This window comes from Spermophilus citellus (genome assembly GCF_964194105.1).
Source record: "Spermophilus citellus genome assembly, chromosome: 3".
In the NCBI taxonomy this organism is placed as follows: Eukaryota; Metazoa; Chordata; class Mammalia; order Rodentia; family Sciuridae; genus Spermophilus; species Spermophilus citellus.
The window spans coordinates 14,380,516-14,401,555 of NC_138184.1; the positions used below are offsets into that span (position 1 = coordinate 14,380,516).

The 21,040-nt window shown below is 45.5% G+C and overlaps 1 protein-coding gene across 3 annotated transcripts; it reads left to right on the forward strand.

Moving 5' to 3' along the window:
- The first annotated feature begins 90 nt into the window (after positions 1-90).
- Positions 91-20,499, forward strand: LOC308644910 (cytochrome P450 4F3-like). 3 transcript variants are annotated; one of them, XM_081286722.1, is made up of 13 exons: positions 91-120; positions 613-811; positions 4,605-4,749; positions 6,114-6,167; positions 6,258-6,385; positions 7,974-8,095; positions 8,780-9,050; positions 9,352-9,418; positions 9,576-9,705; positions 16,666-16,799; positions 16,899-16,963; positions 17,123-17,205; positions 17,564-20,499. In XM_081286722.1, the coding sequence occupies exons 2-13, from the start codon at positions 614-616 to the stop codon at positions 17,739-17,741; spliced, it is 1,575 nt and encodes a 524-aa protein (XP_081142848.1). In that variant the 5' UTR covers positions 91-120; position 613; the 3' UTR covers positions 17,742-20,499. The 3 variants fall into 3 exon arrangements, with proteins under 3 accessions (XP_081142848.1, XP_081142846.1, XP_081142847.1); XM_081286720.1 differs by having other exon boundaries at positions 109-194; XM_081286721.1 differs by lacking the exon at positions 91-120 and adding an exon at positions 175-294.
- The last annotated feature ends 541 nt before the right edge of the window (positions 20,500-21,040 follow it).

Below are 21,040 nucleotides of genomic sequence, written 5' to 3' on the forward strand. Positions count from 1 at the left end.
CACCCAGCTGGCTCCTCCCCCATGTCCTGGCTGCCTTCCCAGGCAGGGAGGAGGCAGTCAAGCCTGTGGGGATTGGCTGGCTCAGCCCTGCCCAGGCCAGCTTCCTGCAGCCTCCTACAGGTCGGGAGCCAGGGACAAAGAGGTCCTAGAGGAGGGGACAGGAGATTGTGGGGACAGGCTACTCCTGATAGAAGGTGCCAGGAAGGGGTGGGAGACGGGGGCCTTGGCCCGGAATGGGGAGGGTGACACCCAAGGCTGGGGAGGCTCCAGGGAGCGTGTTGGCCTGGTGTCTGGGTAACCGAGTCCCTGGCCACTTCCCCATGATTCAGGCTGAGCCCCTCTGGGCTTTGAACAGACTGTCTCTCTCTCTCTCTCTCTCTCTCTCCCCTCGTCTCTCTCTCTCTCTCTCTCTCTCTCTCTCTCCCCCCCCCCCCCTCGGCTCTCCTCCCTCTCTTCTCTGTTCTCACTGCCTCTTCTCTGGATTGCCCTGGGTCTTCCCTCTCTCAGTCCTACCCCCAGTCTCAAAGTCTCCACCCCTGTCCAGTGTCCCTGGAGTTTCCTGTCCCTTTCCAGGGCCTCCGCAGCTCACCGTCTGTCCCATCTTCCCTGCAGGATGCCGCAGCTGAGCCTGTCCTGGCTGGGACTGGGGCCCTGGGCAGCCTCTCCTTGGCAACTCCTGCTGTTGGCCGGGGCCTCCTGGTTCCTGGCCCGCATCCTGACCAAGATCTACACTTTCTATGACAACTGCTACCGCCTCCGATGCTTCCCACAGCCCCCCAGACGGAACTGGTTTTGGGGTCACCTAGGCCTGGTGAGTGTGGCATACTGCGTCTGGACCACCAGAGTGGGTGGACTTTCTGAGAGGGGGGAGTGGGTTCGGAGAGTTGGGGCCCGGGAGTGAGGGAGACTGTGGGTAACCTCTTTTTCCTCTGTCCCACCGGACGCCTTCCCTCTTCTCTGTCCCCCTCCTGCCCTGAGCCCTTTCTCTCTCTTTCCCTTTCCTACCCCACTGCTTTGGGTCACATGGGTTACTGCCTTCCTCCCATTAGTGCATCCTGCTTGGGGGGCTCCCGGGGAAGACTGCACAGAGCTGGGACCCCCGGCCAGTCCACAGTCTCCACCCTTGGATTTGTGGCCTCCGTGGGGCATTATCCAGGGTCTACTTCCTGCCTGGCCCGTCTCTGCTGGCCTCAGGGCTGCCAGTTCTCGGCATGAATGAGCTGTGACCCACCTCCCCGCCTACCCACAGCCCCACAGGGACACAGCTGGGCCAGCGGTTTCTCTTCCCACTCCAACTTCCCAGGAACTTCTCTTTTCTTATCCTGCCCTCCACCCCCAAGATGTATCAATGGACCCATGTTGGCCACTTTCCCCCTCTCTCACCTTTCTCTCCCTTCCTTCCTTTCTTTCCAGGGCTGCACACACGCTCTGTGAATCCTCTGTCACTGAGCAACACCCAGCCACTTTCTTTTCCAGAAAGAATTACTGTGGCCTCTGCCATGGTGGCTACGCCTGCTGGGATGGGGCTCCTCACTCACCATCCTGAGCCTCATTCCCAGAGGCCTTTGCTTTGTGCTGTGTGCATCCGCTATTTCCAGAATCATACCTTGGCTTTGCTGTTACTTGCTGGAGCATCACCTCCAGTGCCACTGATGATGTGTGGCCGCCTCTCACTACAACTCTCCTTCCAGGTTTCTTGTTCACCTCCTCTCATCACCCTCAGAACTTACATCTCCTCTGCATCCTAGTCCAACAACTTCTTTCCAATCCTCCTTCCTCGACCACCTCGAGCTCAGTTCCTAACATGACTCACAAGCTGAAGTCTCTTGCTGTTTGGGATATTTGGGGGAAAAATTGCTTTGGATAAACTCAGCCAACCATGTTCTCTGATGTCTTCTCCACAATGATGCTGGAGAAGGTCACAGAACTGGACAGTTAGGTTCCATGTAGATCCCTATCCACTCACCTCTAATGAGATTCACTCTGCACCAAACCTCCCATCTCCTTGATCAGCCTCAAGGACGAAGACTCACCTTTGTTCATGGCCTCCTTTTCCCTGCTCACTCCTCATCTGGTCCCCACCCCTACCACCCTCAAGACCTCCAGTTTCCCTAAATCCCATGGACATCTCCAGCCCCATCCCATCCATCTCCCAGAAGTTCTCTGCTATGCTAACTGTCCCATGCCCAGGGACCTCCTCTTCTCTTGGTTCCTGGATGACACCTTCTCCTGGTGTCCCCTGAGCTCCCTGTGGCCCCTCTATCTCCCTCCAGCTGTTTCCCCAGGCTTTTCATATGGGATTCTCTGGGATCTCAAATTCTCCTCCTCCTCTCTCTCTCCTGAAGCCACCTCCTTGGCCAGGGGTCCAGCTCCTAAGTTGACCATCAGTTCCCTCCTGAAGTGAGTTCCAAGTTCACATCTCTCCTGAGCTGGGGACTAACATTAGAACCGCTTCTAAACTTGTTTTCTGCCAAGCTGGGGAGGAACCAGAGCTAGTGGCAAGAGGCTGTGCTGGGGTTTGGGGACAAGGGAGAAAGTTGGATGGAGTGAAATAGCTATGAGTCCACAATGAATGGGGGTGAATCGTAAGGTGTTGGTGGGGAGGACAGAGAGAGAGAGAGAGAGAGAGAGAGAGAGAGAGAGAGAGAGAGAGAGAGAGAGATAAGGGGAGTTGAGATAAGAATAATCAGAGACATAGAGACAGAGATGCACATATACATGGAAGGGGGAGGGAGGCAGAACCGAGACAGAATGAGGAGAAAAGATGGAAAAACACACAGAAGGACAGATAAACTGGAGTAAAGAAACAAATGCAGACACAAGTATCTATCTATTTAATCTCTACCTCTGTTTGCTATTTATTTATCTTTAATCTATTCAATATATTATCTATTCATCTTACCTGCCTATAATGTGTCATTATCTAGCAATCCTCTATGTATCTATCTTATCTATATTTAATTTATCATTTCTCCAACTGTCAATCATCTGTATGTTCATCTCTGTATCCCTATCTGTCTATAATGCATCACATCTATCACTAATCTATGTATCCATCTTTGTATCTCTTTTATTGCTGAAGTCCAGCCCTGGCAGGGGAGTGGGTGGTGGAGAGAGGGCCCAGGGTGGTCCTGAAGGAGGAGTGGCATCGACAAAAGAAGAAGAGTAGATAGAGCAACCTCCAGAAGACATCTCTCTGCCCCTGGAGGGACCTTTATTTTTATACCTTTTTACAGGTGTTTTCTCTGGTAGTTAATGGATAGCTTCAAAGCCCAAAACTTTTTTGATTTACATAATTTTCAAGAATTACAATCTTTCGGACATATATTGATTACCTAAGATATTGAGTACATTGTTCAAAATATTTTTCTGTAACCTTAGACAATCATGATTAAGCTTTTACGTTTTCACGTCAATCACTAGGTGCTAGGGGATGCAACTAGACTACATGACCTATTATTCACTTCTAACTTTAAAGCATACATATAATTATTTCATTAACCTTTAACTTTAAAGCATACTTATGATTATTGGTAAGCTTTCTTACTTCTAAACTAAAATCCCAGTAAAACACACTTAAAGTAGTGAAAGTCTATTATTTAAAAGCCTACTACTCTAAAGTGCCTCTAAACTATGTTAATTTTACATTATTCTATTTTATTTTCCAAGGTAATTCCCTTTTTTCATATGACTTATTCAACTGCTTTCTTAAAGAACTTCCTTGATCCTTGGTCAAAGCACACCAATTCTTATGTCTTTGTAATCTTTATCTAAAGGGTAGGATTTACACCTCAACTCATTTGTCATTTATATTAACTATGTGTTTTCCATTTTCATCATAAGTTTCTGCATAAGGCAAAGGAGGGTCTATTGGTTGGGGAATGTATTTTTATCAGCCTCTTGTCCTCGAGGGGTACCATAAGCTACACGGTGGTCCTGGTACTGTGGGCACAGCAATTGTTTTTCTGTAGCTGGGCTGTTGTAAGGTTGTGGCTTTCAGATGGGGTTGATGGGGGGATAGTGTAAACTGTTAACCATGGGATAAATATTTCTGCTGTTTAGGCTTGAGGAATAACACCATTGTTTGTATCCTGAGAGACACTGAAAGGCACCTCATGTCTCAATTGTATCCTTAGTGTCATTCTGGGACTTTTCCTGCAATCTCAGGCAATACGTACTGTACTTTTATTACTGATTGACATATGCCCTGTTATCCATATCATGAGGATCATAAACAAAACACTTAACATTCCTAATGGTTCCAGTTTCCAGATGGTGTGGCCCTGCCGCAGCATCCCCCATGCTGTGACCCTGTCAGACAGCGGGTGTAGGAACGCCTTCACCATTTTATCTATCATACCTATCTGTGATCTATTCACAATATATCACTCTATCTATCTATCCATCATCCATCAACCATCCATCCATTCATTCATCATCTGTATACCTATCTAGAAAAAGAGAGGGAGGGTTCAGAGACACATGGATAGAGATACAGAAACAGAGACAGGCATGATCAATTCAGGTGGAAGGGGGTAAGAGGTGGGGCTGTGGTGGAATCCAAGTCCCCTGGCAGGACTGGCCTCAGCCTTCTCCTTCCCCAGGCACAGAACAATGAAGAAGGCATGCGGCTGGTGGAGGAGCTAGGCCACTGCTTCCGTGATGTCCACCTCTGGTGGGTCGGGCCCCTCTACCCCGTCCTGCGGCTTGTCCACCCTAAGTTCGTTGCCCCCCTGCTCCAGGCCCCAGGTATCTCTCCCAGTCCTGACCCCCGGCCTCTTTTCCCTGTTCCTGTTCCCAGCCCTTCCCACCTCTGGATAGGCCAGGCTGAGCCGGGGAAGGGGCGATATCCAACAAAGACCATGGCTCTGCCTATAACCGGCAAGTGACTCTGAACAGGGTCTTGGCCCTCTCTGGGGGCTCGGGTCTTTTTCAGTTGTGAGTGATGGAAACTCAACTCGGGGCGGTCTAAGCAAAGAAAGGGGATCTATTCACAGTAAAGGGCAGGAGAATGTCTTCAGATAAGAATGTCTTCAGTTCTTCAAACAATACCAGCAAGAGTTTTCATCTCAGTTCTGCTTCCTCCTGGGATGGCTTCACTCTTATGCTGCTAAAGATGAGTCCTAGGATCTCAAGTCCTGGGGAAAATTCCCTGTAGTTCCAGGATTCTCTTAAATTTGCCTCATTTGAGTGAAGAACCCAGGCTTCACTTAGTCACTGTGACTTGATGGTGGAGGCCTAGCTCAGCTCTGGATGGTGGAACCACCTCTCAGCTCCTTGGATTAAGGCTGGGGAAGGTGTGAGGTGCTGGTTCCAAGAGAAAGGGTCCAGCAGCTGAAACGGAAGACATTTATCTACTAGCTGTAAGACAGGCAGTTCCTAGATAAGGAAACTGGGGCTCAGGGAGGTACTATGACTTCTCAAGTTCACCCAGCATACCAAGGCCTCCTCCTTAGTTCTGTGCACTCTGGTATGTCTCAGCTGCCTCTGATGGAAGGGTTCCTAAGCTCAGCCTCTGACCAGGGAGGTGGATCCTCTGGTCTTTCTAGGAGCCCTAACACCTAGTGCTTAGTGTGGAGTAGAGGAGGACACTGGGACAGTCTGGGTCATCCCTGTATCACATCTGGAATGTTAATGGGACCACATTTAAATCCTATCTGGGATCATATGTAGGTCACATTTGGTTCATGTCAGACTGTCTTAGACTCTGTTTCAGACCATGTTGTATCATGTCGGGGCAGATAATGTATGTTGTGTAGTGGTGGGTCATGGTAACACATGTTGTATCCATGACATATGTCCCCAGCATGCCAGGAGATGTCAGAGAGTGCTGAGACAGGTGTTCTAGTCCCTGGAAAGGTGTGTTGTAGAGTGCCTGGCCATTCTTGAGTGAGAGAGATCACGGAGGCGTTCTGTCAAGGCCTGCTGGAGGGTGCTGAACCTCTGCTTCTGCAGCCTGGTCTGGTGCCCCTAGTTCCTCACTCTTTCCTGATTCCTATGCTCTTGGCTCTCTTCCTGCTGTTCTGAGCTCAGAGGAGGGAAGTGCAGACCCTTGGCTGGGAATCTCCACCCTCCCTCACTCCATGGGCCCTGATGATGCTCACTTTTGCCAGCTATGGTTGTACCCAAGGAAATGGCTTTCTATGGCTACCTGAGACCCTGGCTGGGTGAGTAACTGCAGGTGAAAGGGATTGGGAACAACCTGGGGGGCCAGGGGATGGTGTTGCCTTGCCTACTGCCCATGGCTGCTCTACCAGGGGATGGGCTCTTGCTGAGTGCTGGTGACAAGTGGAGCCACCGCCGGCGCCTGCTGACACCTGCCTTCCACTTCAACATCCTGAAGCCCTACATGAAGATTTTCAACCAGAGTGTGGACATCATGCATGTGAGTTCCTTGAACCCAGGGCCCAGCTAGAAAGGGGCAGTGGCTTCCAACAGGTCTGGTGGTCTGCAGACCTGTTTCTGCTGGTAGATTTGGGGCTATAGCTTTTTCTCTCCAAGTCTTGGTTTCCTCATCTGTAAATTGGGAGTAATAACCTCTACTTAAGATGAGGTCAAGATGATGTCACAGAGCTATGATCCTGGCACATAGTGGGTGCTTATAAGGCATTAGTTTCTAGTGTCCCTCACAGAAGCCCTAGAAACTCAACACAGTAATGCTGTATACAGTAGTTCTTTCTGCACAGTCTACTATTTTAAAACTCATTGGCTTTAGTGGTCCAATGGGACTCTTCCATTTGTTTCTTATCTACCAAGCCTGGGCTTGCTTGCATGGCAGAGACTGGGTTGAGAAAGAGAGAGAGAGAGAGAGAGAGAGAGAGAGAGAGAGAGAGAGAGAGAAGAAACATTCAGTCCCTCTCTATGCTTAGTTTTAGAACTAGCACATGATTTTTTTTGTGTGTGCTGGAGATTGAACCCAGGAATGCTCAGCCACGGAGCCACAGCCCCAGCCCCTTGAGACATGGTCTTGCTAAGTTGTTTTAGGGCCTCACTAAGTTGCTGAGGCTGGCTTTGAACATACTCTTTGGGCCAAAGCAAGTCTCAAATCCAGCTTAGGTTCAAGAGATGGAAAAAAAAAAGTCTCCACCTCCTTATGGAAGAAGCTACAAAGTCTCAAAGGCTAAAACTGTGCTTTGTTGGACAGTAGCGTGTCTTAAGCAGGGAAGGGCCGTGTTCAGAAATTTTAGGGAAAGCTGGGTGCGGTAGTGCACATCTGTAATCCCAGCAACTCAGGAGGCTGAGGGAGGAGGATCATGAGTTCAAAGCCAGCAACTTAGTGAGGCTGTAAGGAACTTAGTGTGACCCTGTCTCAAAAAAAAAAAAAAAAAAAAAAAAAAAAAAGGACTGAGGGTGGGACTCACTGTTTAAGCATGCCTGGGCTCAATCTCTGGTACTAAAAATAAATAAATAAATAAAATTTGCAACATTTCCAAGTCCTTCATTATGCTAATGAAGATGATAATGCTAGCCAACACTTACTCCACACTGACTATATCCAGAAACCCTGTGCTAATGTGATTTTCACAACCCTCTGAGGTAGAGAGGATTATGATTGCCACACTGAATGATGAAACCAAAGGTCAGAGAGATTGTGGAGCTTGTCTAAGTTTACCCAGCAGTAAGTGAGCAGGCACTCTAGCCTGGTTTATGTGACATTGAACCAGGTAAACTTATGTAAATGTTGCTGAAGATTTGGCAGGTTACTGACCTGGGGGAGGACAGTGAGTTGCCCAGGTGCATGGAGCATGGGAGGCAGAGCTGGACTTGAGCTCAGGTCTCCTGACTCCCACCTGAGTCTTCAGCTCCTACTAGGAACAGCTTCTGCTCCCACCAAACCTGGTCCCTTCTGGGTTTGGGAGCCTCAGGCACAGGACCAGAAGGCTGGTTCTGGGGAGTCCATCCTGGTAGCAGTAGTTGAGCAAGGGCTCTGGGAGCCAAGGCCAAGCCCCAGCCCTGTTCCCTTCTCTGGCCAGGCCAAGTGGCGGCGACTGGTCTCAGAGGGCAGCGCCCGTCTGGACATGTTTGAGCACATCAGCCTCATGACCTTGGACAGTCTGCAGAAATGCGTCTTCAGCTTCGACAGCAATTGTCAGGAGTGAGTCCTTGCCCAAGGCCTGGGAAATTGGTGGAGGAGGAAGGACTGACCAGAGGAATCAGTGGAAGCTTCTGGAAGGGGTGGGTCAGAACTGGGCACTGAAGGACAGGGAGGGGAAGAGATTGTAATCTTTCCAGGTAGCAGACTTGTGTGAGTAATGGCAAGTGGGCTCACAGCAGAGCATGTGCAAGAGTAGTGAGGATACCCCTTGGAAATGAGGTTGGAGGGAAGGAGTGGTTAGATCTTGAGGACACTGAGTAGCCAGGCAAAGGGGTGTGAACTTTATCCTGGGGCTCCCACGGAGCCATGGAAGGTGTGGGAGCAGGTGAGAGTCATGGTCAGACTGAACTTGGATGTTTGATTCCCTGGAAGACTGACTGTCGCATAGACACAGGATGCAAGGAAACCTAGAGAGGAGGAGGTCTTGGTGAAGAAAATGGGGCAGATTTAGGAGAAACCAAGGAAGAATGGGCAGGAGCAGATGTTGAGTGAGAGAGCGAGGAGATAAGCATCAGGCCCATGCTCTGCCCTGGACACCTGGGATTCGAGCCAGCTCAGAGAGAGTGGCGCAGAGGAGTGTGCTTGGCAGCATGCCTTTCTGGATGGTTTGTGGCCCTGGGACCCTGGCTGGGAGGTGCTCCCTGTGTGCTGAGGAGCTGCTTCCCCTCTGTCCTGGCCCTGCAGGCAGCCCAGTGAATATATTGCCGCCATCTTGGAGCTCAGTGCCCTCGTAACAAAACGGCACCACCAGATCTTCCTGTACTGGGACTTCCTGTACTACCTCACTCCTGATGGGCGCCGCTTTCGCAGGGCGTGCGACCTGGTGCACGACTTCACAGATGCGGTCATCCAGGAGCGGCGCTGCACTCTGGCTGCCCAGGGTGTTGATGACTTCCTCGAGGCCAAGGCCAAGTCTAAGACTGTGGACTTTATTGATTTGCTCCTGCTGTCCAAGGTGGGCTTCCCTGAGACTTGAATTCAAGAGGTAGCGTGGACCTTGATGGTAAATATTAGATAGAAGTTGAATGGGATTGAGACGGTTGTGGGGAGCCATGGAAGGTGCTTGAGGAAAGGAGAGACCAGTCAGAGATAAGTGCTGGAGGTCACGCTGTAGAAGGCTGCCTCTGAGGAGCACAGAGGCAGGAAACACAGGAAGAAGAACTAGGTCAGGCTCTGAAGATGACAAGAGACGGACCCTGCTTAGACCCAGGTGCTGTCAGACTTGGTCTGATTTGAGGGTCTTGCCCTGTGTCCAGGATGAAAATGGGAAGAAGTTGTCAGATGAGGACATACGAGCGGAGGCTGACACCTTTATGTTTGGAGGTGAGGGACCAATGTGGCAGTACAGAGGGGGTGGGGTCATGGCATTCTGTCCCTCCTCCCCTTTCCCCACCCTTCCCAGGACCTCAATGCTTGGGCGCTGTCCACCCTCTGGTGCTGAAGCAGCCCAGAGGCCCAAGGCTGCCTGACCGCCCCTCAGGCCATGACACCACGGCCAGTGGTCTCTCCTGGGCCCTGTTCAACATGGCAAGGCACCCGGAATACCAGGAGCGCTGCCGGAAGGAGGTGCAAGACCTGCTGAGGGACCGTGATCCTAAAGAGATTGAGTGGTGAGTGAGTCCTCAAGGCCCTCCCTGAGCCACTATCAAGGGCCCTGCTCCCCAGGTGGGGAACAGGAAGATGTTTTTGCTGGGAGTTATCTGGGACTCCACATGTATCATTTTTTGAACTTGCTAGGCAACATTTAGCAAAATCAATTCCCTTTTCTGAATCTCTTTTCTTACCTGTAAACTCGAGGGCATCTCTACCCCATAGAGTTACTTGGAGAATTAGTGACAATATAAGTCGAGCAGATGCCACCCAGCATGGATTCAGTAAATGAACCATCCTCCTCTGCTTTGCACTTCTGTCTAAACTTGCATTTCCCTAAGACATTTACTCCCTATTATTATTATTATTATTATTATTTTGGTACCGGGGATTGAACTCAGGGGCACTCGACCACTGAGCCACATCCCCAGCCCTATTTTGTACTTTTTATTTAGAGGCAGGGTCTCACTGAGTTGCTTAGCGCCTCACTGTTGCTGAGGCTGGCTTTGAACTCATGATCCTCCTGCCTCAGCTTTCCTAGCCGCTGGGATTATAGGTGTATGCCACCATGTCTGGCTTTAATTTTTATTCTTTTAAAAAAACTTGCAGGCTATTCCAAGAGTTCACAAAGATCTCAGTGGGCAAACTCATTCATCTCTTCATTTGGTAAACACATCCATATTTTCAGCCCTGCCATCTCCCAACTATGTGTCCAGTCCCATTTTTAGAATTTACTTTCATATTTACTTATTTGCAATGGGGTCTTGCTATGTTGTCCAGGCTCAAACTCCTGGGCTCAAATGATCCCAGCATCTCAGACTCCAGAGCTGCTGGCACTCTGGGTACATGCTTACATGCCCATCTTTCCTTTTTCATTTTAATCCTACCTGGACAAAGCTGGGGCAGAAACAATGGAGGCCAGACTGGTAATGAGACAGTGAATACAGATTTTCCATATTGGATGTGGGGATCAGAAGAGCTGGTCGAGGGTGACGGTTGTGCAGAGGCTAGGTTGGGAATTTGTACGAGAAGCCTGGCATGTTTAGGGTTCAGGGGAAGCAGTGGCTGAATCTTTGTGAAGCAGTGTCAAGAACAGAGAGACTCCTGGGGGTGGTATCAGATGCCCTGCTTGCAATGCTTTGAAAACCATGTTTGGACTTTAATCAAAAATGTGTCAGTTTGAGTCCTTTGGAATCCCATATTAGAAGAAAGATTAAAGTGGGCAGGGATGCTGCTGTTAGGGGAGCCAGACATTGGGCACAGATGCTCATGTGCTTGTGGATCAGCATGGTCAGTTATTGGCTAGGTGCTGTCTGGGAAAGCAAGGCTGTGGCTTGGATGCTGTGTGGTAGAGCCTGAAGACCCCGTAGCTGGAGGCTGACAGATAAGTGCATTTCTTGCAGCTGGACAGCAAGTTCTTACTTAAAGGAAGATTCATGACTAACACAGAGGGCAGTGAGGAGCCATGGCAGATATTTGAGTAAGGGAGGGGCAGATCAGATCTGAGCATTAAGAAACATTTCTCTGATTATGAGGGCAAATTGGAGGGGATGAGGTGGGGCCCGGGGGGTCCAGGGATGGGGAAGAGGTATTGGACTGGTCAGACATTTTGGAAAGTGTCCTCAACTTTAAATCTTTGCTCAGTACTGATGATGTTTTTGTGATTCCTTCACCTTCAAATAATTATGCCCTTGGTAAAAGTTCAAACAATTCATTATAACCCTTTTGTATTGTTTAGGCCATCATTTGACCCCTTCCTGCTTTTGATGATTGCCTGTGTCTTTCCAGACAATGTTGGGTCTGTTCACATTCTCTCCTCTTGCTCATTCTTTCCTTCCCTCCATTTCTGTTCAGCTGGGCGGAGATACAGAGCCCTCAGCTCCCACATTGAAGCAATAGCGCTTCAAGGTCTTTTCTTTTTTTTTTTTTAAACTCAAAATTTGAAAGATAACTTTGAATTGTCAAGACAATGATGGGAACACATTTTTTTTTCCTTTTCAGAAATTGAAACACTGAAACATTATAAATTACGTTTCTCTTTTTTTAATATTTATTTTTTAGGTGTAGATGAACACAACACAATGCCTTTATGTTTTATGTGGTACTGAGGATAGAACCTGGGTCCTGCTCGTGCTAGGCGAGCACTCTACCGCTGAGCCACAATCTCAGCCCCTCTCTTTAATTTTTTTAAAATTTAAAAATTTTGAAATATATATATATATAGGGTAGAAAGAGATGTTATAATTTTTAATATAATGTAGAATGATTATATGAAACTAATTAACATACCCATCACCTCAACTACTTAACATTCTTTTATAATGAGAATATTTGAAAACTTACTCTCTTAGCAATTTTGGAATGTATAGCACTCAGTCATTAGCCACATTTACTATTCGGTTCAATTGATCTTTTTTTTTTTTTTTTTTTTTAGAGAGAGAGAGAGAGAGAGAATGAATTTCTAATATTTATTTTTTAGTTATTGGTGGACACATCTTTGTTTGTATATGGTGCTGAGGATCAAACCCGGCCACACGCATGCCAGGCGAGCGTGCCACTGCTTGAGCCACATCCCCAGCTCATCGGTTCAATTGATCTTTAAATAATGAAGCTCGCTGGGAGTTGTGGCACATGCCTGTAATCTCAGCAATTTGGAAGCTGAGTCAGGAGAATCATAGTTTGAGACCAGCCTGGGAAACTTAGCAAGACTCTGTCTCAAAAAATAAAAAGGATGGGATGTAGTTCAGGGGTAGAGCACCCTCGGGTTCAATCCCGAGTATCACAAACAACAACCTTCTTTCCCCTATCTAGCTGAGACTTTGGACCTTTGGACTATCACTTCCCCATCCTCCCACCTCACAGCCTCTGATAACAACATGCTAGTCTTTGCTCCTAGGAGTTCAATTGCTCTCGATTCTACTTCTAAGTGAGACAGTACTTGTCTTTGTGTGTTTGGCTTATTTTACTTAAAATAATGCTCTCCAATTTCATTCATGAATGCAGATGATCTTGTTAGCCTCTTCCCCACACCTGATCCTGTCTCTTGTCTCCTGAGAGGTCCCTAGAGCCAGAAATTTGTCACATGTCCTTCCAGATCTTTTTCTTGACACTGATTCTATAGATGTGTATAAATATGCCCTTGTTTTTACACTCAACGCTGTGTCTTGAAACTCCTTATTTTGAGTGCTATGGAGCATGCTGTAGTTTATTCATCTCACAACTCTGTTGGGGACATTTATGTAAACATTTTCAATTATAAAAAATATTGCTGAATTCCCTTTAGTATCTCTGTACCAGTCTATCCTCTAGAGTGTGGTAGGACTAGTGGTACCTATTTCTACCTCTCAGGTAGCTACATAGTATTCCACCATATCCTTATCAAAACATCCCCCCCTCAATGGAAATTTGTACAGTTTCCATCTTTTTGCTATCGCCAACACAACATAGTAAATATCTGTGTATACCGACACTTTGCTTAAACATGTGAATACCTTTGCAGGACAAAGTCCTAGAAATGCAGTTGCTAAAGAAAAGGTACTTGACTTTTATAACTCAGTAGCTCTTGGAAAATCCAATCTTACATAGAAACTGTGAGAATGCTCCATTCCTTGAGTGCTTACCTAGAGTGTACACTAAGAAACTTTAAAATATTTGCCAATCTGATAAGTGAAATATAATTCTTTGTTATTTTAATGAACATCAATTAAGCACTAGTAATCTTGAGCTTTGGGTTCATCTGTTGATAAGCCATGCATATTTCTTATTATGTGATATGTCAGTTCACATAAAATTTATCCTTTCTACTTTGGGATTTTTAGTTTTTCTTATTGATGTATAAGAACTCTTTACACATATTTTTTAAAAAGAGCTAATTTTACTAATATTAGTTATTGATGGACCTTTATTTATTTATTTGTTTAAATGCAGTGCTGAGAATTGAACCCAGTGCCTCACACATGCTAGGCAAGCGCTCTACCACTGAGCCACAACCCCAACCCCAAATTAGCTCTTTTTTTCTGCCATGCAATATCCTTCCCCAAATTATCTTTGACTTTATTTTTTGTTTGGGTTTATTTATTTTGGTTTGATTCATCTATTTGTAGTCAAATTTATTAATCCTTTTTTAGCTCCTGTTTTTGTTTATTTTTAAATTTGTGTTACTAAACATTTCACACTTTAATTTTTTTGCATTTTTTTAGTTGTAGTTGAACACAATACTTTATTTTATTTATTTTTATGAAGTGCTGAGGATAGAACCCAGCACCCTGCACATACTAGGCAAGCGCTCTACTGCTGAGCCACAACCCCAGCCCCATCACATTTTAATTTTAAAATGTAAAGTTCTTGTGTGTTTTCCCCTAAAGGGTTTATTTCTTTTCAAATATATTTTATTTATTTAACATTTTATTTACTTTTTATATTTAACATTTCCCTATGAAATCTATAAGTACTGTTTAAGTACTGAGGTATAAGTACTGAGGTAAGAATCTATTTTTTCCCAAATAGCTAATTGTCCCAACAGAATGTAATGAACTTATCTTAGGATTTTAAACAGTTGCTTCATAATAAGCCAACTTCATTTATATGTATTTGAGTTTATTTCTGGACTCTACTCTGTGCCATGTATTTACTTAGTGATAATAAGCTCCAAGAATCTTTATTATCATTACTTTAAAGAACACTTCATATTCGATAAAGTTTGTCTCATCTACTTATTTTGCTTTTACATTTTTTTCTTGACTTCTTATTTTTCCACATGATAGCTATAATCCGATTGGCTAGTCTGAAAAAATAACCTTGAAATTTTTAAATAATTAATTTTTTTCAAATTAAACTCCTCAGTTTCCAGGAGTTGAATTAACCACTCTCTCCAAATTCCTGACTAGATGTCATCATTTTACCGTACAATACTTATTTTCTCCCATTTATCCCAAGTCTAGTCTTCCCTAATGTGATTCTAGAGAAACTGATGCTTTTATTTTGTAAAATTTGTTGTTGAAGTGGGTATATCATAAACTTTGCAAATATGCTGTTGGGTCACAGCTCTGATACTGGTTTTCACCTTTTCCAGAGATGCAGCACTGGGATTTTATTAGCCTTCCATGGTTCTATGTCCATGTAGATTATTGTGTTTAACTGTCATGTGGTGCTTTCCTCTTTAGTCCCCTAGTGCTGGACACTCAGGCTGCTTCCATCCTGTCCCTGCAGCGAACATCTTTGTATGTGACTCTTCATCCACTTGTCTGAAGACCTCTCTGAAACCTATACTTGGGAGCCAGTTGGAAGGGTTGTAAACACATACCATTTTTCCTTGACCACATACTGGCAGTTGCCCTCCAGAATGGCAGCCCCTGCCCACATCCCCACAATCAGTGCATGAGATCCGCCAACCCCTCCACACACCTCAGCCAATCCTCAGCACTCCTCATATTGTTGATTCCTACCTCAAACAGATATGAAGTAACATCTCATTGTTAATACCTTCCATTTCTCTGATAACCAGTGACTCTGTGCACCCCTTCTTAAATCTCTTGTGGTTGATCTCTGGGAATTCCTAGATTATATCTTTTTGTTTATTTTTTTCTTGGGTCACCTGTCATTTTGTTTGTTGATTTGCAGGAATTCCTTGTATATTCAAGATATTGTTCTAGATCTACATATATCTCTGAACCTCTCATCAGAATGTGAATTTGGTCCATGGTATCTTTTATTATATAGTAATTCTTCATTTTTGTTTGTATTTATCCTTTTGAATTTTGGCTTTATGGTTTGTATTTTTGAGATTTTAAGAATTCCTTATTGCTAGGTCACAAAAATGTCTGTTATCTTCTTTGTAGTTTTTTTTTCTTTACTCAGGCTGGGAAGGGGGTGGACTGATGGGGAGAGTTTGTACATGGGTACAAAGTTACAGTTAGGGGGGAGGAATAGTTCTGATGTTCTGCACAATAATGTATTATACATTTCAAAATAGCTGAAAGAGAGAATTTTGACAAAGATATGACAAATGTTGGAAATGATGGATATGCTATTAAATTTACAGTTTTATCTTTTAGTTATGGGGGGAGGCTCCACCCTGCATGTGGAGTAGAGGAGGATTTAGTTCTTTTTGTTTCCATATTGCCAGTTGTCTGAACACCTCCACCAGACCATATATCCATTTTCCAAGAATGTGTGGAACCTCTTTACCAATGCTAAAGTTGATGTGTCCAAGCTCTCTGCTTTGTTTTATGGATTTATTTTCCTGTTCTTGTTGCAGTACTATATATTTTTTTAAAATATCTTAATTATTATACCTTTGTAATAGGTCTTAGTAATGGGTAGATTAGGCTCCTCTTCTATGATACTTTTATTTTTATATTGACCCAGCCCCTGATGAACTTTAAGCCTTCCAATTAGAATAAAATCATTGGGCTGGGGATCTAGCTTAGTTGCAACAGTGCTTGCCTCTAATGTGCAAAGCATTGGGTTTGATCTCCTGCACCAAAAATAAACAAACAAACAAACAAACAAACAAACAAATAAATAAATAAATATTGTCTAGTTTAAAAATCCAACTAGATTTTTATTGGACCACATTGAATATATACTGATTTAGAAAGAATTCACACCTTTATGTTAATAGGTCATGCCTCCCTAGCATGTGGGTGGATCTTATACATTCAGATAACCTTATTAACCTTTTAAGGATATTTGTTTCTGCTTTTGTTCAATCATTTTAATAATGCTTTCTTTCAAATATATCAATACTTTTAAGAGTACACTTTTTGTATTTTGCTGATAAATATTTCTAAAAACACCAGGTCAAGTTTTCTTCTAGTATTTTTGTAATTTTGATTTTCTAATGTTTAAACCTTTGATCCGTCTGGGATTCATGTTGCTGTAGGACAGAGGGGCAGAGGGCGGTGGCAAGACGGTTTCAGTAAGGCTGGGGGAGTTTTTCTGTTTGCTCCTTGGATAATTGTTTGGGGGCGGTTCCTTAGGGACGACCTGGCCCAGTTGCCCTTCCTGACCATGTGCATCAAGGAGAGTCTGCGGTTGCACCCCCCAGTCACAATCATCTCCCGCTGCTGTACCCAGGACGTTGCCCTCCCCGACGGCCGGGTCATCCCCAAAGGTGCCCACAACAGCAGGGGGAGGAGGAGGCTCCTGGGCACAGTGGTGGTCTCATGGGGCAGCAATGACCTCATCCTGATTGTCCCCTCTTTCCCTACAGGGAACGTCTGTGCCATCAGCATCTTTGGGATCCATCACAATCCGTCGGTCTGGCCAGACCCTGAGGTGCTGCTCCTCCTCCCCATTCCTGGGGCCTGGTGATGGGGCGCGGACCTGGGACACCAGACTCTGTCCCTCTACTGCACCTGCACGACTCCCCCCCGGGGTGGCTGGTGTGCCTGCCGAGAGACCCCTCCCAGCAGCCCTCTCTTGCCCTGTCCCCAGGTCTATGACCCCTCGCGCTTCGACCCAGAAAACCCCCAGAAGAGGTCGCCTCTGGCTTTTATTCCCTTCTCGGCGGGGCCCAGGTGAGGGCAGCGGGCATGGAGGCGGGATGGGTGAGGGTGTGCAGAGGGGCCTGGTCCGAACGCCCCATGCCTGATTGTGGGGCGCGTGCGTCACGGGCTCGAGGTTTGGAACGGGATCCCAGGAAAGGGGTGTGTGTGGCAGAGCCCCCCACCCCCCCTGCTGCTAGTGCGAGCTGGGGCAGGAGTCTGGGCCAGGCCCCGGGACATGGGGACGCCCACAGTGGTCCAGGCGCGTCAGCGCCCCTCGCTGCACCTCAGCTTGATCAGGGTGGGTGGCTGGGAGGTCCCCAGCTCGTAGCGGTGGGATGAAGCCCAGATGGGGATCCCGACACAGTGAGAGTCCCCACCCCGCCCGCAGGAACTGCATCGGGCAGACGTTCGCCATGAACGAGATGAAGGTGGGGCTGGCGCTGACGCTGCTGCGCTTCCGCGTCCTGCCCGACGACACCGAGCCGCGCAGGAAGCCGGAGCTGATCCTGCGCGCCGAGGGAGGGCTCTGGCTTCGTCTGGAGCCGCTGAGCGCGGGTGCGGAGTGACCTCAGAGAGCTGTCCTGGGACACAACACCCGCCCACCCACCTTTGCAGATTCCCAGGAATAAGATGGTGATCGCCTGTGCTTGAGCTTTACCGAGCGCCAGCAGGGGGCGCTGGGGGACAGAGGTGACGGGGCGCGTGGGTGGGGGGAGGCGAGGCTGAGGTCTTTGAGCCCAAGACGATGACAGCGTCTCTGGCTGACCACAGCGCCCCGCGCTGATGGCAGGTTCTCCCGTTGCTCAAATATGGATTTCATCGTGTGGACCAAAGGCAACCGTGGGAGGTGTTTGAGCAGGAGCCAGGATTGAAGGCTGTGTTGAGACTCTGTAATGCAGGCGATTAATAGCACTAACATTTCTGCCACCCTGACCTTTATTCTGATCTTCTTAATACACCCAATCTTTTCTCACCTCAGGATTTTTACTGTTTCTATGGTTACTAAATGCCTATGTTTATTAAACCTAACAAGCCTGGTTGTTTTACAGTGTGTCTGATCATTGTGGTATCTGTGCAACTATTACATTGCCTGTCATTTTTGCTGATTTTCACTCATGGGGGCCCTGATGTTTGTGTTCCTGCTTATCTTCGCCTGGGTTTTTGCTAACAGATTTGGAAGAATATTTGTAGAATTTGAAAAAGGCAGTTTTCTGTAGAGGTGTCCTTGGAGCCCTTGTGCTTGAAGATTAGGTTAAACCAAGTTCCAGGCTTGTGGTGCCCAAGGTCACTGAGGCCATTTAAACACAAGCTGACCAAACACTTGTGTGGCTTCTTGGCTTCAATTTGCTCTCTCCCTGGGAGATGTAGATCATTAAGGTTCTTATGTGAGAAGAACCTTCTTAAAAAGTCTCCTTCTTGTATTGCTCCTTGTCTTTGATTTTTTTCCCTTTCATCACAAGATCATTAAAACAGAGCTTCATATTTTATTGTTTAGCTTTCGAAGCCCCAGTTTCTTTACCACCTAATAGTACCCCACCCCCACTAGTATATTCTGGAGATTGAACAAGTTTACATGCACAACACAACTGAACCAAGCATCCACATCCACATCTCTTAAGCATCCACAGTCCATGAAAATTAGTTTTCTTCCTTCTTTCTTCTTTTTGGCATTACATTTTGGGTTTTGAAATGTTTTAAAGTCACACTGAGCCATATCCTCAGCCCAAAAGAGGAGTTTGAGTTTTGAAAAGTGTGGCTAGCATCTGTTGGAGAAAACCATTGGAATATTCAGTCAGCTTTTTTTTTTTTTTTTTTTTTTTTTTTTTGTGCTGGAGTTTGAACTCAGGGGTGCTTAGCCACTGAACCACATCTTCAGCCCTTTTTAATGTTTTATTTAGATACAGGGTCTCCCTGAGTTGCTTAGGACCTTGCTAAGTTGCTGAGTTTGGCTTTGAACTGGTGATCTTCCTGCCTCAGTCTTCCAAGCTGCTAGGAATTACAGGCATGTGCCACCATGACTGGCAAGTTTCTAAATATCTATGTTTTAAATCTGAGAAACTACAAGTTGGTCTGACAAGGGCCTGAAGCTTAGAACTGGAAAAAAATATATAAATATATTTTTAAAATATTATATATAAATATATGATATTTATACATAGATATAAATATATTTATATAATATATAATATGTAATATATTTATATATAAATATATAAATAAAAATATATCTATAAATAAATAAATATAGATAAACATATATATATATATATTTTAGAGAGGCACGACCAGGACTTCCATTTCATCTAGATGTTCCAGGGAGTACATGGAAGTGGCCCTGGGCTTGAATAGTGACTGAAGAGCAGGGTTGGGGGTGAGGGGCCCGACGGGGCCTCCCCTTCAGCACCAGGGACAGCGGCTGCCTCACGGCTGGCTCCTCTGTGACTGTAGGGGTCTTCATCAGGACACAGTGCAAAGACTGAGTGCTTTTCAGGAGGCCACAGCTCCAGGACCTGGGAGGATTACAGGCTGTAAAATAACAACTGACACTGAAAAATGAGGTGAAAAAATACATAGTGTAAGTGGAAAATCACAGTCGTTTTTCTTTTCCTGTAGCAGTCTCCATTCAAGTGCTTTTCATATTCCAGAACAATGCCTATCCATAGGGGAAAGTCCTATAAGGAAATGGAAGGAATAAAATCACCTACAATCCACACATGTCTTAATAATCACTGCTTATATTCTCTCACACATACTTCAAGTTTCTAACTATCTGAAATGTTTCACAGGTGAAAATTATATTTAAGTCTCACATTATATTTACATGTCAGAACAAAATGGCTTCAGATATCACTGTCAATTAAAAGTCCAGTTACTCTTCATCCATTAGCTTTTGGGCTAAATATTTATTTTTTATAGAAATAGGTGAGAATATTTTCATGTAAGATATGGGTGTGGTTGGACATCTTCCACAGAATAACTGTGGCCTGGTAACTCCACCGACACTGAAGTTTTGTTCCTGTTCACAGAAGTAGACACTGTTGGGGGGGGGGGGACAAGGTGACACTGCAGCTCCCCCAGCTGAACACCGATTTCACCTTCACTTCATTCTTATGGACGATAGAGAACAACTTACTTGCTCAAGGTCATTCAATGTGCATCAAGGTGAATTTGGTCAGAGATCACACCTCAACCTACAAGTGAAGGCATTTTCAAAGTGGGTCTCAGCTCCAGGCATATTAGATACCCATGAAACCATTCCAGAATTAGTAGGTGAGACTCTGACAGGTGGAGCTTCAAATTTTCAATGTAATAGCTTTTTTAAATTAATTAATTAATTGATTGATTTTTTAAGAGAGAGGGAGAGAGAGAGTGTGAGAGAGAGAGAGAGAATTTTTTTTTTAATATTTATTTTTTAGTTTTCGGCGGACACAACATCTTTGTTGGTATGTGGTGCTGAGGATCGGACCCGGGCCGCATGCATGCCAGGCGAGCGCGCTACCGCTTGAGCCACATCCCCAGCCCTTTTAATTTATTTTTTTAGTTGTAATTGGACACAATACCTTTATTTTATTTTATTTATTTATTTATTTAGAGAGAGAATTTTTTAATATTTACTTTTTAGTTTTCGGTGGACACAACATCTTTATTTTTATGAGGTGCTGAGGATAGAACCCAGGGCCTCACATATGCTAGGTGAGGGCTCTACCGCTAAGCCACAACCTCGGCCCTCAATGTAATGCTTTTGACAGGAAACATTCACTCTTGTAAAAAATAAAATGCACAGTGTGAAATATTGATTCTTCATCTGCCTGTCGCTTCACTTATGTATGTATTTTTTAAAAATTGCCTGCCAGTTTATTTATTT